General features: G+C 41.4%; 1 protein-coding gene across 6 annotated transcripts in view; it reads right to left on the reverse strand.

Moving 5' to 3' along the window:
• The window catches only part of SPSB4 (splA/ryanodine receptor domain and SOCS box containing 4), a 118,881-nt gene that overhangs the window by 16,479 nt on the left and 83,294 nt on the right, over positions 1–19,108 (reverse strand). The window contains exons 3-4 of one of the 6 annotated variants that reach the window (XR_014957168.1): positions 18,051–18,143; positions 14,370–14,588 (exon numbers count right to left, since the gene is read on the reverse strand). The exons of 2 other annotated variants lie outside the window; for them this stretch is intronic. Coding sequence is in view for 1 of the 4 variants with exons in the window: in XM_085587111.1 (XP_085443237.1) it covers positions 2,281–2,327 (47 nt within the window). In the remaining 3 variants the exon portion in view is untranslated. Of the gene's footprint in view, positions 1–2,280; positions 2,328–14,369; positions 14,589–18,050; positions 18,144–19,108 lie in introns of all 6 variants that reach the window. 3 more of the 6 variants (XR_014957167.1, XR_014957169.1, XM_085587111.1) reach the window with 3 other exon arrangements.

Below are 19,108 nucleotides of genomic sequence, written 5' to 3' on the forward strand. Positions count from 1 at the left end.
ATGATAACATTTTATAAACTTGACAGATTTCTTACAAGTGCTGAACACTGTACAGCACTCAGTGGTTTTCTCAAGATCTGTTGTATATGCCACATGCAGATTGACACACACTGCCTAGCAGAAGGTGTGGCAGGAGATGGAACCAGATGACCTTTAAGGTCCCTTTTAGGGACCACTCCATGACTTTATTCTATAATTCTGGGTTTATCTATCAATCTGTTAGCTGATACTTTTAAAACTACTTGGAAAAAAATCATTACAGAACACAAAATGCCCAGTTAAGGACTGGATTTATATGCTAGAATTGTCTGTTCCAGTGATACACCACTGACTTAATGGATTTTCTATCATTTATCCCAACATCACATTTGATTTGTGTCGTCCACAGTTCACTATGATATTTCACCAAAGTGGCTGCAAAAAAGCTTAGAAAGCATTCTGAAAGACTAAAAAGCATTTTTAGCTTATATTGATATGGAGTTTATTTCTTGACAATACACCTCATTGATAATTTTACCTATTAAAAATTACAAAATAAGAGCCATCACATTCCATTAATAAAGCAACATTTTCTCTGCATAGGTGATCTTAGTTTTCATTTTTTTCACAGCAGAATTACGGATGCAAAATCTTAAGGGATGAAGCTGTGAAATTCATTAACCACGATTAATAAGCAGGAGCAAAAATAGCTCATGAGTTCTGGGACACAGAATACAACACATCTTACAGACCTTACACCATAAACAACAATTTTCTGAGTATCTTCCCACAATCTCCGAGGTCCCATTAGGAAGATATAAAATGAGGACTAGGAGTGTTTAAAGCCATTAACTGACCATGTGGTCTCTTTTTTTTTTCCTAGACAAAGGAATATGTAAAATGCAACCATCTGTGCAGCCAGGCACAGTGTTAATCCCAAACTTCAAAATGCAGTTTAAGGAAAGGTTAAATTATTTTTCAAGCTTGAAATGCTAAATGAATGTCTCCTGTCTCACTTCTACAGGGAATTTTCAAATGCTGAAGAAAATGCCCTCAAGTGTTTGCAACAGCTGCTAATTGCACATACTAAATGTGTTTTTGCAACTTGAAAATTGAACTATATTCTTTTTATTCTATATTTTACTCTACAACAAATACAACTAATTCAGAACAGGTTAGTCCTACAATAGTAAATAAAAATTATGTTTTCTGGGGTGCTGGCTATAAGAACTTGAGAAAAAATTGTAATAATAACATTTTAAGTTAAAAGTGTATGTAGCTGTGCATAGTCCTAAATAAATAAAAATTAAATTCAGAAAAAGAAATAATCTTAGTTTTGAAACCATTTATGGGACAAAGGTAGAACTCTAAAATTGAAGACTGACAATTCTCAGACAGCCAAACTTGACAGAACTATTATTAACCACTTGGTGTGTACTTAATGCTGGCACTCCCCCTTCACATCTCACATTTTCACTACATATTTCACAAAGCAGGAATAGAAGTACCATGAGTTATTCAGTCCTTCCAGAGGGGAAAGGACTGGTTCAACTCGAGGATGTTGCCATGCCAGCTGAAACACACACACAGACTTGGTGCATGCAAAACACTCCACAGCACATTCAAACGTTCAAATCATACTTTCAAAATGCTGTTTTCATTTGAGATCATATAAATACTGCTGAGAAGAGTCTAATAATGCAAGGGATGGGAAGATGAATACTCTGAAGACACATCATTAGCTTGAACTTGGCTACAGAAAAAGCCTTTCTTTCACACATTTAAATATTTACCTTTGAAAAACTTTTAAATTCAGGGATATTAACGGTTTGTCAGAACATCCCATTAATTCTAATGCATATTAGGTGTACCAAGAGTTGTATTTTTAAAACAACTGCCAATGGATGGGAACTGGAACATTCAAGGCCCCCAGAAGAACCTGAACTAACCATTTTTCCAAAGTTATGTGAACCCAGTAAAGTTCTTGCCATTAGGGAAAAAAGAAAGAAAAAAGAAAAAAAAAAAAAAAAAAGGAGAAATAAATTGTTGAGCTGGAATGCAAAATTGCAAAGAAAACACGATTCACAAGAATGGCTCTTTGTACTAAATTCCCAACCAGGCTAAGAAACCCAAGGTGAGCCACTCCAGGGCAAGGGAGCTTTGCACAGGAAACCCAGTGCTTCCCCTGGGCTGCAGCAGCACCCGCAGAGCAGCTGCAGCTTTTGGGTTTTTGGGTGACAGCTCCGGGCTTGGGCCAACCCCAGCCCCCCTCCTGTGCACTGACACCCATCACCTGCTCACCTGAAGCTTTCTCTGAGACTCCTTCACCCCAAGGTAGCTCCTCATATCTGCCACATTACAGAGAAAAAATTAATTTAAAACCTGCTTAACTGACGTGTCAGAGTTCAATTCCTGTGTCTCCCCGTTTTGCACCAGTAGTTTTGAAAAAAGGCCCATTTGCAAACCTTCCTTTCCATACACTACAGTCCCAGCCAGGGGGACACTTTGGCAGCACAACCACAGTCACTCCTCTCACCCAGAGCTGTATTTCACCGAGAGGGCCACAATATAGCTAAAATGGCTATTTAATATAAGAGCTAATAACTTAAAATTCGCTTAAATATATATTTGGTTAATTATATTAATTACAATAGCTATTGAGTAACTATGCAGCTATTAATAACACAAAATAATGGTGTTATTATACATACAGATCTAGTCATTCTAATGGTGTCACTGCTGGGTTAAGGACAAAAGCAAAGAAACATTTGTAACCAGACACAACCCTGTGCTTGTGAGCATTCCTCCAGTGCACATACATTTTTGAGAGCAATTTGCACATCATTACCAGCTGAAAAGTTCATTTAGTTTTGGCAACCTGAACTTATTTAACAATCTGGCACTCCAGCAAGGCTGCCTCCTCTCTGCAAACAGGCTTTTGTAGTTGAGATAAAGTCATCGGGCAGCTGATAACACTGCACGTTATTAACTGCAATGTTACATACGGCTCACACAAAAGAGCAGCTCTTAGCAGACAACACTTATTTGCCAAATGACAATACTATTTTTTAAAATAAATTTGTAAAGCCCTAACAGCACCTCAAGTTCATGCCTTTCACTAATCTATGAAGAATGTATTTTTATCTCATGTTATAAAAGCAGAGATGATTGGGAGGGCGAACCACAATCAGCAAAATTAAAGCTGGGTGAAATACAATAGAAGTTTTCAGAAGAATTGATGTCACCAGAACTTAAGAAATTTATTTTTTTTTTAGTTATTTTATATACATACCTTAGACATCAAACTACCTTATATTTTGATAGTTTTGACCTTGAACTTATTTTTTAAAAGCTCTCCAGCAATCCATGTTAGTGTTTCCAATTGCTGAAAGGCAGTTTTAAAGTCAGATTAAAAAAAAACAAAACAAAAACAAAAAACAAAAACAACAACAACAAAAAACACCCCAAAAAACCTGTTAGGAGACAGAGATGTGATTGCACACCATGAAATAAGTGAAGGGCATCTCTCCAATCCTAACTTTGCTTTTCTCAAAAAGGACGAGCCAGCTCATTAAGGAGCTGAAGCCTCAATGCCTCAGGAAAGGGAATGTAAAGTCTTGCAGGAGGAGAAGCAGGATGCCACTGCTCTTATCCTGATGCTATCCGTGTCCTACCTCCGTTCTCCTTCCTGCCCCCATCTTCTCCTCTCTAGGTCAGCAGCACTCCAGTTCTGCCCAGCGCCGCCCTTCATTGCTCCATTTCCCCCTCATACTCCTTTTCCCCTCATGATACTCACACCAGTGAGCATCATGGTAACCAGACACAACATCGGTGAGCATCATGATCTTCAGAGGGATGGTGTCCCCCAAAGGCTGATCCCTTGCCATGGAATGTGCTCCAATATCACACAAAGCATCAGCCTCACACCGGGGCCTGGCGGGACTTCCACATGGAGAAAGTGGCAAAGGAAAGCTCCTCCATGGCTTGTCAGCCCTCAGCTGGTGTCTCCCTGCTCTGAGGGACAATCCTCTGTCCCCTACCAGACACCCGAGTGCCCACTGTACAGACTGCAGAGTGCTTTTGTTAAATTCTTTTTCCTCAATTTCCATCCCTCCTCCAGTTATTAAGACACCTGCTAAGAGGTAACGTGGCCTAAATGTTTCTATTAGGGTGATTTAGAGTACGCAGAAATTTGCAGCTACCACTTAATTATCACACACAATAAGCACACAAATATATATAAGCCAGGAGTTTTCCTTCCAACCTTTGTGTCAAAGCCTAATTATTGTTTTAATTTTACACAGTACAGGCCAAATTCTTTCCAACCCATAATAGGGTACATAAATACACCCCTTGTGACATATTTATGGCTTCCCTGATGCAACTGATGGAAAATTTGAGTTGTGTTCCTCAAATGGCACAATCTAGAGAGAGGAAATTGCAAATAATATATTAAAGAACACAGGCTATGACCAGCCATAAAAAATGCTAATAAATCTCCTAACAGCAATGGAAACTCAGACAAAGGATAACACTTATCTATTTTCCCCACAGATATCTTTAAGCTCTGCAGCCTAAACCAGTGCTATGAAGCACCTTAAGAAATCACATTTACATCACGGTCCAGGCGATCCGGAGCAATCGCCTCGCTAAAGAATTCTGCAATCCCAAAGGGCACGGTGTGATTTCCAGGAGAACGTTGTGATTTCCCCCAAAGTCCCAGGTTTATCCCAAAGGGCACGGTGTGATTTCCAGGAGAGCGCTGTGATTTCCCCCAAAGTCCCAGGTTTATCCATCCCCTGCCAGCAGCTTCAGCAGCGTCTCGCAAAGCTCGGGGTGCCGGCGCTGCCACGGGCGCGGCTGGAAGGAGCCGCTGTCCCCAGCACTTGTCCGCCAGCACAAATAAAGCTTTGTGCTGTCCGCAGCCGCCCTGGCTCTTAGCAGGCACGGTGGGGAAGGTGAAATACATAAAACACCACAAACACCGCCCTGTATTTGAGCTCAGCCGCATCCCACAAAAATTCGGCACTTGAAATTTAATACGTTAAAGGGAGAAAGGAAGGCAAGAAAGCTTGAACAGAGGGACGGTCTCAAGGGTAACCCTTCCCCCTCCCACCCTCCTCTGCATACCTTGGGTTGGGAAGGGAGAATCGGTTTACAGCTTTATCTTTTAAGTGTTAAATGCAGTGAAGGGCAGTTCAAAACTTGAATCAAGCAGCATTTAGCAGAATCAAGCTGAAAAAGCAGCAGTGAACAAGCAGATATTCTGCAACACCATTTGTTTTCAGTTAATGCTCTCCAGCTGTGCTTTCTTGAGAGGAAAATGGTAGAAAAGCAGAACAGAATGAAAACAACCAAAACCAAGCTCCAAAGCCAGTGGCTGTTGCGTACAAGCAGAGATATTATAGAAGAAAGGCCTTATAAAACCAAGCCTTGCTGTGTTAAATTGCCAGCTAGCCTGTTACTGCTAAGTGCAGCTAGCTAACTTCCCATGTGAAAAATCATAAGAGTGAAAGCAGTTAACACAACAAGCTATTCTACTAAGAGAACCTTTTACACCTGTAATAACAAAGGATCTGTCCCATGAGAATCTACAAAAGTCAAATGTAAACAACTGCGTAAAACAAAAAGTCTTAGCATGTACACACAAAACACCTTTTAACCAATGAATTAACTGGCAAGAAACTACTAGCCAATCAAAATTAAACACAAACTCTGTAAAAACGATATAAAAATAAGTTATGTGAATAAAAAATAAGATTTTCTACACAGAGAAACTGAATCCTGTCTGCTTATTACTGCAACAAATGGCCTCTTGTTATGGGTAGGATAAAGAACCTGTCCTTTAAGCACAAATACACAGCTCCATGCAATGTCTTTTTTGGAATTCAGAGTTTGTAATCTCTTGGGAGGTAGACACACAAGACTCAGACAACTGATCCTGACTCAGGAACACCAGAGCCTAAATTCAATTAATTCAACACAGGCTTAAAATTCCCTCCTAAATATTTCAACTTAGTAGACTTAAGCACAGGCCTAAACATTTTTAAAAATTATATTGGTTATAGGAATGTTCTTAGAAAAGTAATTTGTCTGTGTACATTTGTAGGAAAACTGTATTTATAGTCAGACACATCTATATCTGCAGCAACCCCTCTGAGAATCTCCTCATGGTCTCTGATAGTTCTTACCCTCTAGGTAGGTTTATGATCTACCCAAAAAAGGGCCCTGACCCAGCACATTCCATACAAAGTTTGGTCCAGGCCAAACCTACATGCACACTTTACTGTGGAAACCCACCTGAAAAATCTTCTTTTTCTCAATCTGCTTATTTTAATGTACATAATCTGATTTCCACCACGAAAATCAAGGGCATAACTCATATTATAAAACTTTTTACGACACCGTTTCTACAGTTTAGATTACTAAACTGTACTGCTCTATGTGATTCAGAAACTGCAAAGCAGTCAGATAATAGGGAGTTTTAACAGCAAGCAAGTGGCTTTTAAAAAAATGCAGCAAAGCTGTGTAATAAACTTGTTCTGCCATATCTTGATAAATTTTCATGGCGACAAAGAGCATAAGCAAAACCAGTGTCCACTTCCCTTCTGAAAGGACACATGAATTCATTCCTTATGTGCATCAGGAAAATGCAAATAAGGAGGATGGGCTGGAAAGATTTCCTTCCTGGCCTTGATTTGTTTATCTTCTCCTCCCCTCAGATACTTCCACATTTCAAGCTTTGCACTTGAACACACTGTGAAGGTAAATTGGGACAGTTGCTTCAGTGATGATTTAAATGTTCTGTAGTAGTAAAGACACCAAAAATTAATAGACACTCTTTAAAACCAACAAACAAAACCATGTGCTTGACATCAGAGATGAGCCTAAGCTACAGCCACAGGCTCCTTGGATCCTCCCTGGTCAACATTTCCCAAATTTACCACATTGAGAATGAAGATTTGGCTCAGATCAATCTGTAGTGTAAACTTTATAGCTTTTAATCTCAGAAATACATTTATCACCATTAAATTCAGCTTGTGTGCCAGGCCATAAAGAAGGGAGTTAAAATAGATCAAGGTGAGAGAAGATTAAAGCTTGGATGAGAATTTCACTGAGTAGATGCACTGGAGTTCAAAGTGTTGTTCAGGGGTTATGGACAGATTTATAGAAAAAGTAATAACAGAAAAAGTTGAAGGAAAGTTCAGGATTCAAGGATGAACCACTGCAGACAACTATTGCAACAGGCACCTGCACACTGCGAGCAACATCCTGACTGAAATATGCTGAAACAATTCCCTGCAATTTATCTCTTCATGAGATGTGCTTCATAAATGGGCATATAAAATAGCATGCATAGGTACACACCTATAACTGCCTTTATGGCTGTGAACAAGTCCTTATTGCTCAGGAAAGGAGGGCAAGAAGTCAAAGATATTTTTGGTGAACCTCTTCCAATCCCTTTCATTCATTTACATATTTCTGCCTTAACAGCATGACAGAAGATGAGATTTCTTGGTGGGAAACCTAATCATACTGATTAAAATATCCCAAAATTCAAATTTGTATGTTTTCACAGCTGTTCTTAAACACATTTTTTATTTTGGGTTAGCTAATTAATGTTGAGAGGGGGAGGGGAAAAAGGGAAGAGAGTGAATGAGAAACATGCAAAGAACCAAAATGTTGTCACTCTGTGCTGGACCCAGTGGGTCCCTGGTTACCTGACTGCCCCCTCTGCCCTTCTCCCATTTGCCTCTTTTTTACCTGTTGTGTGACATATTCATGGTGTGGGACAGTGAAGAACTCCCTGTCATCTTTTCTTGTACTGTGCCCAGCATGCTGGAGCCTCACCACAATTTCTCCACACTACCACACTGAAATAACACATCCTCATTCAACATTTCCACTGCTTACAACTCTCTTTCTCAGCTGGAACCACTGACAAGAGTCTCCTGTGTGCCTGTTCAGTCTTACACCAAAGTTGTTTACCCTAGTTAGCAATTAAATGGATTCAAAACAACTTTTGCAGCACACTACAGCATTCTTTAAAGTTTCACCACATTGACAGGGTAACAGAACTGATGACTCACCTACTCACATTGCTACAGATTGTGCTGAGCTGTTTAAGACAATTAATATTTGACTGCATTCCTCATATCATTGTTACATGACATTTTCTCAACTACTTCAATTTAAATTACCCAGAGGCTCCAACATATGCAGATTTTCTCAAACCAAGCGAAAAAATTACAGCAGCATGTCATTTATATTTTAATGCAGTTGTATACAAGCTAATGATCTCTAGTGGAGATTTACAAACAATAGACCTGACTCATCACTTTATTATTCTAGTTTTGGTATTAACAGAATTACATTGGAATAAATCTGGAGCCATGAAGTTGCAATTAAGCTCAATATAATGAATTTGATCCCATTAGTTTAGTACCATTTATATTTTGGACTTGTTGAAAATGATTTTTTTTTCTTAAGCACCATAATCTTCACCAGCAGTAAATGGGTACTGGAGATGATCTGAATTATTTTCATACTGAATTTAGGATTCATCATTGTTCCTGGCATGCAAACACAGCTGATGTTCTCTGCACACATTTCTAAAGCATTCAGTTTAAACACAAATACACTCTCATAGCACAGATAGAGCCTCCACTCACCATTGTGCAGACCTTCTCAATCACAAACTCTTGTTACCATCGTTCAACGCTGGCAAAGCTCTGTCTGAAATGTCACACTTCTTTGCCCCACCTACAATCAGCACTCTGCTATGTCATCTTACAAACCCATTTTCTGAGAAATATGAATGTGGAAAGAGGATTTCCATACTATGCATTCTACAGCCACTGTACGAGATGTGTTATCACGTTATCACTCCCCAAGCCTCTGAAGTGCCAGAACAAATCCAGGGATGGGATGGGAGAGATGAGAGGGTAGGTGGGTTACAGAGTGGTTTAGGTGGGTTACAGAGTGGTTTAGGTGGGTTACAGAGTGCAGAGTGGTTTAGGTGGGTTACAGAGTGGTTTAGGTGGGTTACAGAGTGCAGAGTGGTTTAGGTGGGTTACAGAGTGGTTTGCCTACTGAAGTGACTTTTCTTGTTCCTAGGTGTGTAGGGTAGGGGGATACAGCATGAAGACAAACATTAAAACTCAGAGAAACACCCACTGGAATTTCACACAGGATTCCTAGAATCTGATAGCTAAGTTGTGTTTTCCTCCAGCTGAATTTCTTCACCTCTAGGGCAGCATCACTGAGCAAAACTTTCCTGTACTTGGTCCTTCTGCACACATGGACAGCAGGAGCCCCCTCTTGAGCTGTCTTCTCTGGCCAGAACAGCTGAAAGGGGAGGTGGGTGGCAGCTGGGATGGACCTGCTGCCATTCTCCAACCATCCATCAGCCTACTCCTGACAGCACTGCTTAATGTATTTTGAGAGCTCAGCCTGCAAGGTATCACCATTCAGGACTTCTCCCTGTCCCCTGCAGCCTACCACAGATGAAGCCAACACATTTCCTTGGGATCTCTCAAACTCTGCACAGTGACCCTCCCCAGGGGTGCTCACTTGTTGCTCCAATGAATTCAGGCACAAAGGGAAGGGCAGCAAGGAACGACCTGGGGGACATTAACCCCAGCCCTCTCTTCCTCACGTATCTCCCAGTTTCATGCTTGGTCCTTCTGTCCCCACTACGTGGTTTTAGGGCCATCATCTGCACAGGACCCCCGGGTGAAAGACCAGGAGGAGAAGAGCAGAAAGCCAGGAGCAGCTGCCCCGAGTGCTGTGGCTGTGCTCTGGGTTTTTGCTTCTCATAGATCCCTCACCAAGCACGCTCTGTCCATAAACAGCTTGCTCCAGCTCGCTCTGCCCCAGCTGCCAGCAGATGCACAGGTGTAAATGAAAGCATCATTTGGCCTGCAGGAAAGCTATTATGAACAAAGATTTATCTAGAATTTCAGGTCCCAAAGTCAATCTGTGAGGCTGGCAGTTAAAAAAGGCATCTGGGAACAGCAAAGCAAAGCTGAGCAATTCATTCACCTCTTTCATGTACCTGCACACCTGATTTTTTTAGGAAAGGGAATCTCATCTACCCACTAATACAGCTAATAGCAAATAAAAAAACTAAAATGAAAGAAACTGAATATGTACAGAAAAGCTTATGACAGTTTCTTCATGTTTGTGTTTTCAGATTCCTGGAGGCAGTCAGGCAGGAACACCAGGCACTCAGCTCACTATTATATGTATGTGTTATTAATATCATAGAAAAAAACCCATTTCTAGAATGCTACAACCTGAGCAGATGTGCAATAATTTAATACAAAATATAAACTGTTTTCAACATGGTTTTAGCTCCATTAGGGTCTATTTTCTGATCTGTGCATTGGTAAATATGCAGGTAACAGTTTTCTACAGTGAGTTTATGCAAGCCCATACTGAGGTCCCACAGTAAATGACTTGGTTCATTACAGTGCCAAGCAGACAGCACAGCTTACTGAACACAGGCTATTTCCAGCCCCTACAACAGGGATGGAGTTTTGGGTAATTTTGGGGGGGTTTTGACATTTTATTTACAGTTTGGAATATCAATTTTGAACTTACACAATAAGTTCTTCAATGAGAATAATAGTGGGGACTTCTGTTTTAGGTTTTTTTTTGGGTACTGGAGTATCAATTCGATGCTAAATTTTCACTAGTAGAATATAGATTAATAGAGTCTGGACAGACTCCTTAATTATCAGCCTCATATTTTGAACACTAATTTTTAGGGTTTTAGTAATGAGATTACAAAACCAAAAAGTTGAGGGACAAAATTCAATCCCATTTTAAGCCTGTGTGGCAGATATAAACACATACGTAATTTTTATAGTGTATATATATAATCCCATTCTGACTCTTTTCAGTCAAATCTTCTGACCTGTTAGACCATTTTTCTTATTTTCTGTTGTATCTGCTGGCTCCTTCCCTGTCTTCTAATCCCCTACTCTCAAACAGTGTCACTCGGGCCTTTTAACAGTGTCAGTGAACTGGGCTTTAAAAAGAAAATGCCCTTCTACCTGGGGGTCTGGAAACACCAGGCACAGAGTATTTTCCTTGTTTTATCAAAAAATCTAGGTGACACTGCTGCAACAGATGAAATGTTAAATTATAATCCTAAATTCTTTTAAATGGTACTTAGTCCAAAATACAACACTCTCAATTCAGAATTACAGAGCACAAAAGAAGGCTTCCCACTGAATTCCTTCTGCTCCCTGGTGACTCTGCCTTTTTGACTCTACCAGCACTGTCAGCAAAGCCAAAGGGATTTTTGCCAGGGTAAATACTGCTAAATGGGGTCTCCCATCTATATATATTTCACTTTATCTCTGTTGCCGAGTCATTTCTGATTGCCAAGTCACTCTGCCTGTAAGATTAATTGGGTTTTTTTTTTTCCCCAAGCACTCAGAGTTTTGAGATAAACATTGGCTCCTTGGGCATAGGAACATGTCCAGGCCATTCTGATGTCTTGGATATTTCTTAACTAAGTAAGTTAATCGTGTAGACAATGACTGAGCAAAAAGCTACACTGAGCTTTCCAAATCCACCCTTATTAGGGGTGGGAACAGCCAACCAGAGCAGACTTGCTGAGGATCATTCCAAACCCATCCTCTAAACCCATGGCATTAATTTGTTTACTTTGGATAAGCTTTTACTCCAGGAGGAGAGACCAAGACCTTGTGCTTGTTTTACATGTTATTCAACCATACAGAGAATCAAACCCACAACCCCAAAGCAGACTGCAGTCCAGCAGTAAGGGGAAGAAACAGGATGTATCCCACTTCCCAAAGTGCTGAGACCTGGTTTGCATCTCCTTATTCTTTCAAATACCAGAAAAAAATTCTTCAATAAGGCCCAATACATCAAGGAAAACACTTTCCTTCAGAGCTGGGAGACAGAAGCAAAAACCAAAGGGGCACCAGAGGAAAGAGAATTGGGCTGACTTTATCCTTCCAAGCACTCCCAGCTCAAGAGGTGATGAGGAAAGAAGGGCAGTGACCATCCAGATACCTCCATGGGAACTCAAAATGCAGCTGTGTGTGCTGCAGTGACAGAGGGGAGACCTGGAGCCCTCCACAGCCTGTCCCTCCTGCTTTCCTCTGCAGACACTCCCAGGGAGGCAGAGCATGCTCCCTCCTGCTGACCCCCTGCCTGGGAAGGTTGAGAGAGCAGGAGATTAGTAATGGACAAAGACAAAAGCAATTTGGGAGTGGCCAGCACCACACCAAGATCAGTGTTAAAATGTCAATGAACAGAGGAAAAATAAAGGCTTTCCTTTCTCTGTGTCTCTGTTCAGTGCATTGCTTTCATCATCTCTGCTTGACATATTTGAATGTTGAGGTAATTAATTAATATTCTGAATGAAATATTTTATCATATATACTGAAATTTTTATTTTGACACAAAACCAGAATTCTGGGTTTTGGATATTTGGAATCCTGGTAGCAACTGAAATATGCATTTTACTTCTCTAAGATTAGTAAAAATGGCAATGCTTTAATTTTTTTTCCTTTATTGATGTATCTTCCAAAGACAAAAGCAGGACTGTATATTATTCCTCACTACCTTTTCCTTGGTAGGTGACATCAATTAAAACTGACCTTCCAGGACATTCTCCCCTTCAAAACAACAAAACCAAATGACAATTCTTCAAAACTCCTGGGTCCCTTTCCCATTTGGCTTTGAGCAAGAACTTCTATGCCTGGACACAAGAAAACTTCACGGAGAGCAATTTGTATCACTGCCTGAGGGTCTCACAGAAAAGCAACGCTCACACTGCAGCAACACGAGACCACAGCCCTTCCAAGCAGATTTCCAGTGTGGACCAGGACTGGGCACGTTGTGTTTGTAACTTCCAACACCATGAGAACACATTCCAAATAAAAAACATTTCTTCCACTTCTCTATTAGAAGCATCCCATATTATTTTAGAAGCCAGATGTGCATGGTACTTGTAATTTCATCAAATTCATGCCTAGGATGAGCCATATGGATTTAACAATTACCACTGACAGGAAAGGTCTCAAAATTTTGCTGGTTCCAAACCTGTCTGTTGCTCTTCAACTGTTGCTCAGCAGTAACAGCAGGACTGAATCCTTGCTTCCAGTGATTATTCCCCAAGTATGCAAAGCTCAAATAATTTTATGTACGTTTTTCCTTATGGGCTTTACTCAGTTTTGATGAAAGAGTCAGCTTTTTGCCATGCTCTTGGCAGCAGGGATACAGTTCCTCCCTGAGTTAAACTGTGCCACTCCCCACCGGAATTCCAACCATGCCCAGGACTTGTGGTTCCTCTTAGGACAAATGCATCAGAGTAGGAAAAGAGAGGAATGGGAGGGGATTTATGAGTAGTAACAAAATATTTAGAGAAAAAGTACTTCAGAGCAAGCCTATTGGAATTTCTGTCTTCCCTAAGGTCCCAATGCCTGGTGACCCTTTAGGTGCTGATGGCTCCCTACAGACATTTTAGAGCTGTTCTAAATCACTACTGCCTGTTTCCTTCCTGAAAACCCACTGCAGTCACAGTTCTGGGGTGTGACATTTCTTTTCCACTGTGTATCCAGGCCAAAGCTGCAGTTCAGAGAAAATGAGGACACCTGCCACGCTTGGGCTTTCCTGTTTCCCCAAAGCACACCTCCTGGGCAGCATGGCCCATCAGACACACAAGTGTTACAACAAACACACTGCTAATATACAGCTACAGCCATTGCCATAGAGATGGAACACGTCCATAATGAATTTCCAACCCATTACTAAAACCTTAGTAATTAAATATGACAATTAAGCTAATTATTTTACGCAATAAGTAATCTAGAGCCCACAAAGCAGGGGAGTTGAAAGAATGACAAAGAAAGCCAAAAGTAAGCAAACCAGCAGCTCTCTGGAGGCTCCAACTCTTCTGAGGATTCCTCTGTGCAGGCTGTGCCCTGAAGATCTGCCATGGGGTATGGTCTTAACCCTGCAGAGCCTCACCAAAACCACCCACTGGGAGCAGTCAGCCACGTTTTTGGGAAGCTCAGAAAAATGTGAAAGTAAGAACTGTTATCTGAAATTTAAACAATGATTATTCCCCCACAAATTCATTTGTTTCCCCTGCTGTAAATTCACTTGTTTTTTTCAGTATAATAAATAGCATGACCCTCTGCATCTACCATTTGTGAGAATTTCAAACATCACTTCATGACCCTGAAGTGTATCTGATAAGACCAAAATAGCACTGCTCATGCAGTGCCAGAACAGTTTAAATCTTATGCAGGTCTTTACCCCTGGGTTTCAGGAACAGTAATTTAAATTTCTAGTTACACCTCTGTGACTCCATTTCCTCCAAGGAGAAAAAGGCTGTTTCTTACTGCTCCTCTATGAATTGTGGGCAGTGCAGGGAGCCCCAGCCTGGCAGCAGTGCCAGCCACCCTGCTCAGACAGCTCAGGAAGCCTCCAGGTGAGAAGCCCAGGCTCCATTTTCCCAGGGATGTGGTCTGTGATGTAAATGAAGCTGCTCCTTGAGCTTGCCTTCAGAAAATACTCTCAGGAACCCAGATCTGCCATTTCCTCCTTGAAATCTCTCACTCCTGGAAGGAAAGAGAAAACAACCCTAAGCTTCCCTAGCAGTAAACATCTGCCAAGAAATTTTAACGTTCCCATCCAAACCTTCCTCCTTTTTCTTAAGCTTTTCATTTCTTGCTCTATTATAAATCACTCTGGGGAAATGCCATAGACTCTGAACATTTAAGAAAGTTTCTAAGTGGTAAACCATCAAGTTTTACTACATTCTTTAAAATTGTGTGGTCCATCTGCATAAACCAATTCTATATTGCTTTTTCTACATTAACTATATGTTGCACAGACTAACAGCCATAGAGAGACAGTTAAACTAGCCCTTAATTATGGAAACTTGCTACATCTGAAACACAGCAAATATTGCAAGGGCTCAAGAAAGCTTTGGGGGAGGCACCAAAATACTCTGCAAAGAACAGTTAACTTTCAGAAGCTCCAAAATAGTTTGTTTAATAACTTTAAAGGTTGGTGTTTTTTTTTTTTGTTTTGTTTTTTTTTTTTTTTTTTAATTTGAGTAAGAGCATCTGACCTGTGGTGAGGCAGCACCTTTCAAAGTGCTGCAGCTCTGGTACAGGACAGCTGGCACCTTTTTCCCTACAAGCACACCCGCTCCAGTTTTGCTCATCATCTGCTTTCTGCCCAGAAATGGCTGCTGGATCTTTCAGATGGTCATGGGGAGGGTTGGAGCCCAGGAACCCCAGGTACAGTTCTGTGCAATCACTCTCTGGTGTGCTCTGGCCAGGGATGCTGCATTGTTCCTTTTGTTGGACTGGTTTTTTGCTAGCTTGAAGCAAGAAGGTTTTTTCCCCTTCCCCTGGAGGCTGTACTGGGAATCCTCTCAGTGGCTTTTTTTGGCTTTTTGCTCCCTTGAGCTGTTTCTGGCTTGGCTTGTTTTTCTTTTTGGCCCATCCGGGGAGCCAGTGGGACCACCTAGATCTCGAGACCTCAGAGGAGCTGAACCAACATGAGCAAGGACATTAAAATCCATCAGCTTCAGCTGCTGCAAGGAGGAGACCCACACCAGAAATTCAGCAGTTTCCCATCTCTGCTCCAGGCTGCTGCATTAATGCCTCTTCTCCTTCCCAGAGGCAAAAGGGACCAGTCACCACCTTGTTTTCTTGTTTTCTGAGCCATGTGGTCAGGCCGTGTATTTTTCTTCCCTGGACTTTTGTGGTTTGTTTTTTGGGGTTTTTTTTTGGTGGTTTGTTTTTTTGGGGTTTTTTTTTTTTTTGTTCTGCTGGCAGTGGGTGTGTAGCTCTGTGTGTGTGTGTGGGTGGAGGGTGTCTGGGAATTCATACCTACCATTTATTCAATCCTTTTCTGTGCCTTGTGCCCCCCCCCCTTTTTTTTTCGCCTGTTAATAAATAGCTCTTTCCCCCCCCCCCTCACTTTCACCCGTTGGTATCAATTTCTCTCACTGGCAGAAGAAAAGGGAGTTCTTGAAGCCTTTTTTCCTTAGAGGAAATGCTCATTCCTGGGTGTTTTCTCCTGAAATTTGTCTCCAAAACACAGATACCAAGTCATTAAAACGAGGTGACCTTTCTGCCAGGCTGGCTTCCATTACAGCAGTTTTCACACAGTGAAGAAAATTATAAAGATATTAACAGGATGAGCACCTGCCTCCTCCATGAAATGAAATGTACTCAGTTAAAAACAATACCAAAGAGAGGAGCTCTGAAAACAAACCAGCTGTGCCACTCGGGAAGAACAGCGAGGGAGACAGCGCATTAAAAATCATATGCTTGTTTTTTTCTTGTTACCAATAAAAATGAGCGAAGTAAAATACTTTCTTTTTCGAGAATGAAGAAGAAATGCAACAATATCTAAGCTGGACAAATGAACAGTAACATCTGGTCTCTTCTTGAGGAGCTACAGTGTTTGCTGTGCTCAGCCTGGGCCATTCGCTTGGCTCTCACACAGCAGCTTTGTGGGACAGGAGGGATGTGAGCAAACTGTGAAACCACCTTGTCCTGCACAGAGGGAGGCAGCAAGGGCTTTGGGAATGGTGTGAATCCCAGGAACCCCACTCCCCTCCTTCCCCAGCAACACACATGCCCTGCCCGCCTGTCCTGCTGCAGGGCAGGGCAGCAAAGCCAGGACAGCAACCATGAGCCACCACAGCTTGACTCACTGCAGCTTTCTTTACTCTAGAATAAAGTTTCACCTTCACTTCAACTCAGTCAGTGATCATAAAGGGTAAAATATGGTTCTACAACCAATGGCAACCATGGCCTAAATTATTTACCAACAGTTTCATCACTCTGTCAGCATCCTTGCCTTTGAAGCACAACTACCAAGCTAAGCTTTTAAAAAAACTCAAAAGGACTGCCTTTGGAGCATTCTTGCAAAGTAGATGAAAAGAAAATGGTTCAACTAAGTGCTAGCAGTTCCTGCAAATAAGCCAAGAGGTGAGGCTACTCATTTGCCAGCACCAGGAGCCAGCTTGGGTACTGCTGACAAAACTCCCAGTGCTAAATTAGTAGCAAAAGAGCCTGTCAAATTCATTTTTCAGAAGATGAATGCTGTTGTCTTCCTCTGGTTTATCATGACAAGCTGTAAAGAATCACTGTGGCTGTTCAGGCAGGCAGGAATGACATGGAAGCACTCTGGGTTTGGATGTGCCTGGCCTAATTCCATTAAACCGTTCAGTCTTGAAGAGCGAAGCTAGACATCACTCATTCCACACAGTCATACTTATGAGTCTGAGAAAAAAAATCTCTTCCTTAAGCAGCTTTCAGCATATTTGAATAAAAGTGACTGTGAAATATACTGAGAGCATAACAGATGGCTTGCTCTGAGACTGGGTAGCAAAACATGCCAAGGGGATGGACACACAAAGTGTCTCCCAGTGGTGAATTATGGAGCGTGACTCCAAGGCAGAGCCCAGACACATCTCCAGCTCCTTCCAGTTCATAGCAAGGAAAAAAACAGCCTTCAACTTCTCTAATCCAGTTTCCTGGTGCAGAACCATTAAATAGTACATGGTATATGACTGCATTACATTAGTACAGTTCTAATGTTCCAACACTTGTATGCAATATTACAACATTTAAGTCTGACATGAGGTTGACTAAATTTAGCTTGGAAGGGGAGATTAAAAGAACTCACACCACAGAACTTGTTACAATGAAAGCAGTAATGAGGAGATGATGGGACAAACAAAAATCAAATGTGGCAGCTCTCAGCATGAAGAACAACTGCTCAGGAAATACTACAAGTTTGGAAACAAAAGTGGTCCAAAATGAATACCAGAAATGAGCTGTGAAATAACCTCCTGAGCCAGACTATGGGAGTTTTATCATTTGGTACTTGTAGAATAGGAATGGAAGTGTGGGGACAAAAAAGATGCTAAAACTGTTCAGTCCAGAAAAACAGTCTTCAGGCAGATGAACAAAAGCCTTGAAGAAAACAAAATGGAAGTGTCATTGAGTTTACCATGTTGCTACTATAAGTAATGCAGTACACACTTCCATTACCTGATTGAGCCTCATCCTAGAGCAGGCTGAGTTTCTTTTCCTTGTAACAAGTATTAGAGTAGCCAAAGGTCAGTTCCAACACCTAGAAATAAACTGGGAATTGGAAAAGGGATAAGTAAAATTTTTTATTTTCTATCCTCTTATTACTCCAACAGGCACTGGAAAATGAAACACCGAATATACAGCTATAATCTAAAGAGAAATATTGTTTCCTACAAGACCTACAGGAAAGTTACTTTGCATTTTTGCAATAAACTTCTAGTTGCCTTTCATTCAAGGGCCATTTAAAATAAACTGGTTTTGATTAGATGGCTGAGTAATCTAATAAAACACACCTTTTTCATTAATTTTTTTAAAATTGACTTCTGCTACAAAATCTACCCACTATTACCATGGAGCAATGTAAAATGTGCCTTTCAAGCAGGCTCCACGTGGTGTTTGTGTGGGTTGGCAGCTCCCGTGCATGCCCTGGCTGGAGCACCAGAGCAGCAGCACTGCAGCAGGGTAGGGCTGGGCAGGTGACACAGGCTCACAGGACAGGTGGCTCTTCTTGCTGGCCACATCTGGCTCCTGCTCCTGGAAGTCAGCCCCACTGACTCTCAAGCTGGTGGATGAGTGACTGCTGCCCAAATTAAAGCTTGTCACTGCCCTGCTCCTGACAGGGGGATAGTTCAAGGAAGGTGAGTCTCAAGGTATAACCTGTTTTTCCTCAGAAACTGCCTGGTTGGTTGAACAAAGCTGTGGCCTTTAGTTTATATTAGTATTCAACTAAATTAGTTTAGTTTTTGTATGTACTACATGTCTTCACATCAGAGTTCCATCTACCCCTTCTGTCCTCCTGCAAGTCTTTTAGGCAGACAAAGAAGAGGGAAAAGCCCCTGTACTCTCTGCACACAGTGGCACATGTGCACACTCAGGGTTGTGTCACTGGCTGAGGGAACTGCTAATTACAGTGCTTCTGAAATGGCTGGGTTTCAAGTTGATAATATGTTTAGTACTATAAGCTTCTTCCATTACCAGATGGGCTGGATAATGTGAAACACTTCCCAGGGTTCCTT

The sequence above is a fragment of the Lonchura striata genome, chromosome 9, assembly GCF_050655825.1.
Source record: "Lonchura striata isolate lonStrDom1 chromosome 9, ASM5065582v1, whole genome shotgun sequence".
Classification (NCBI taxonomy): domain Eukaryota; kingdom Metazoa; phylum Chordata; class Aves; order Passeriformes; family Estrildidae; genus Lonchura; species Lonchura striata.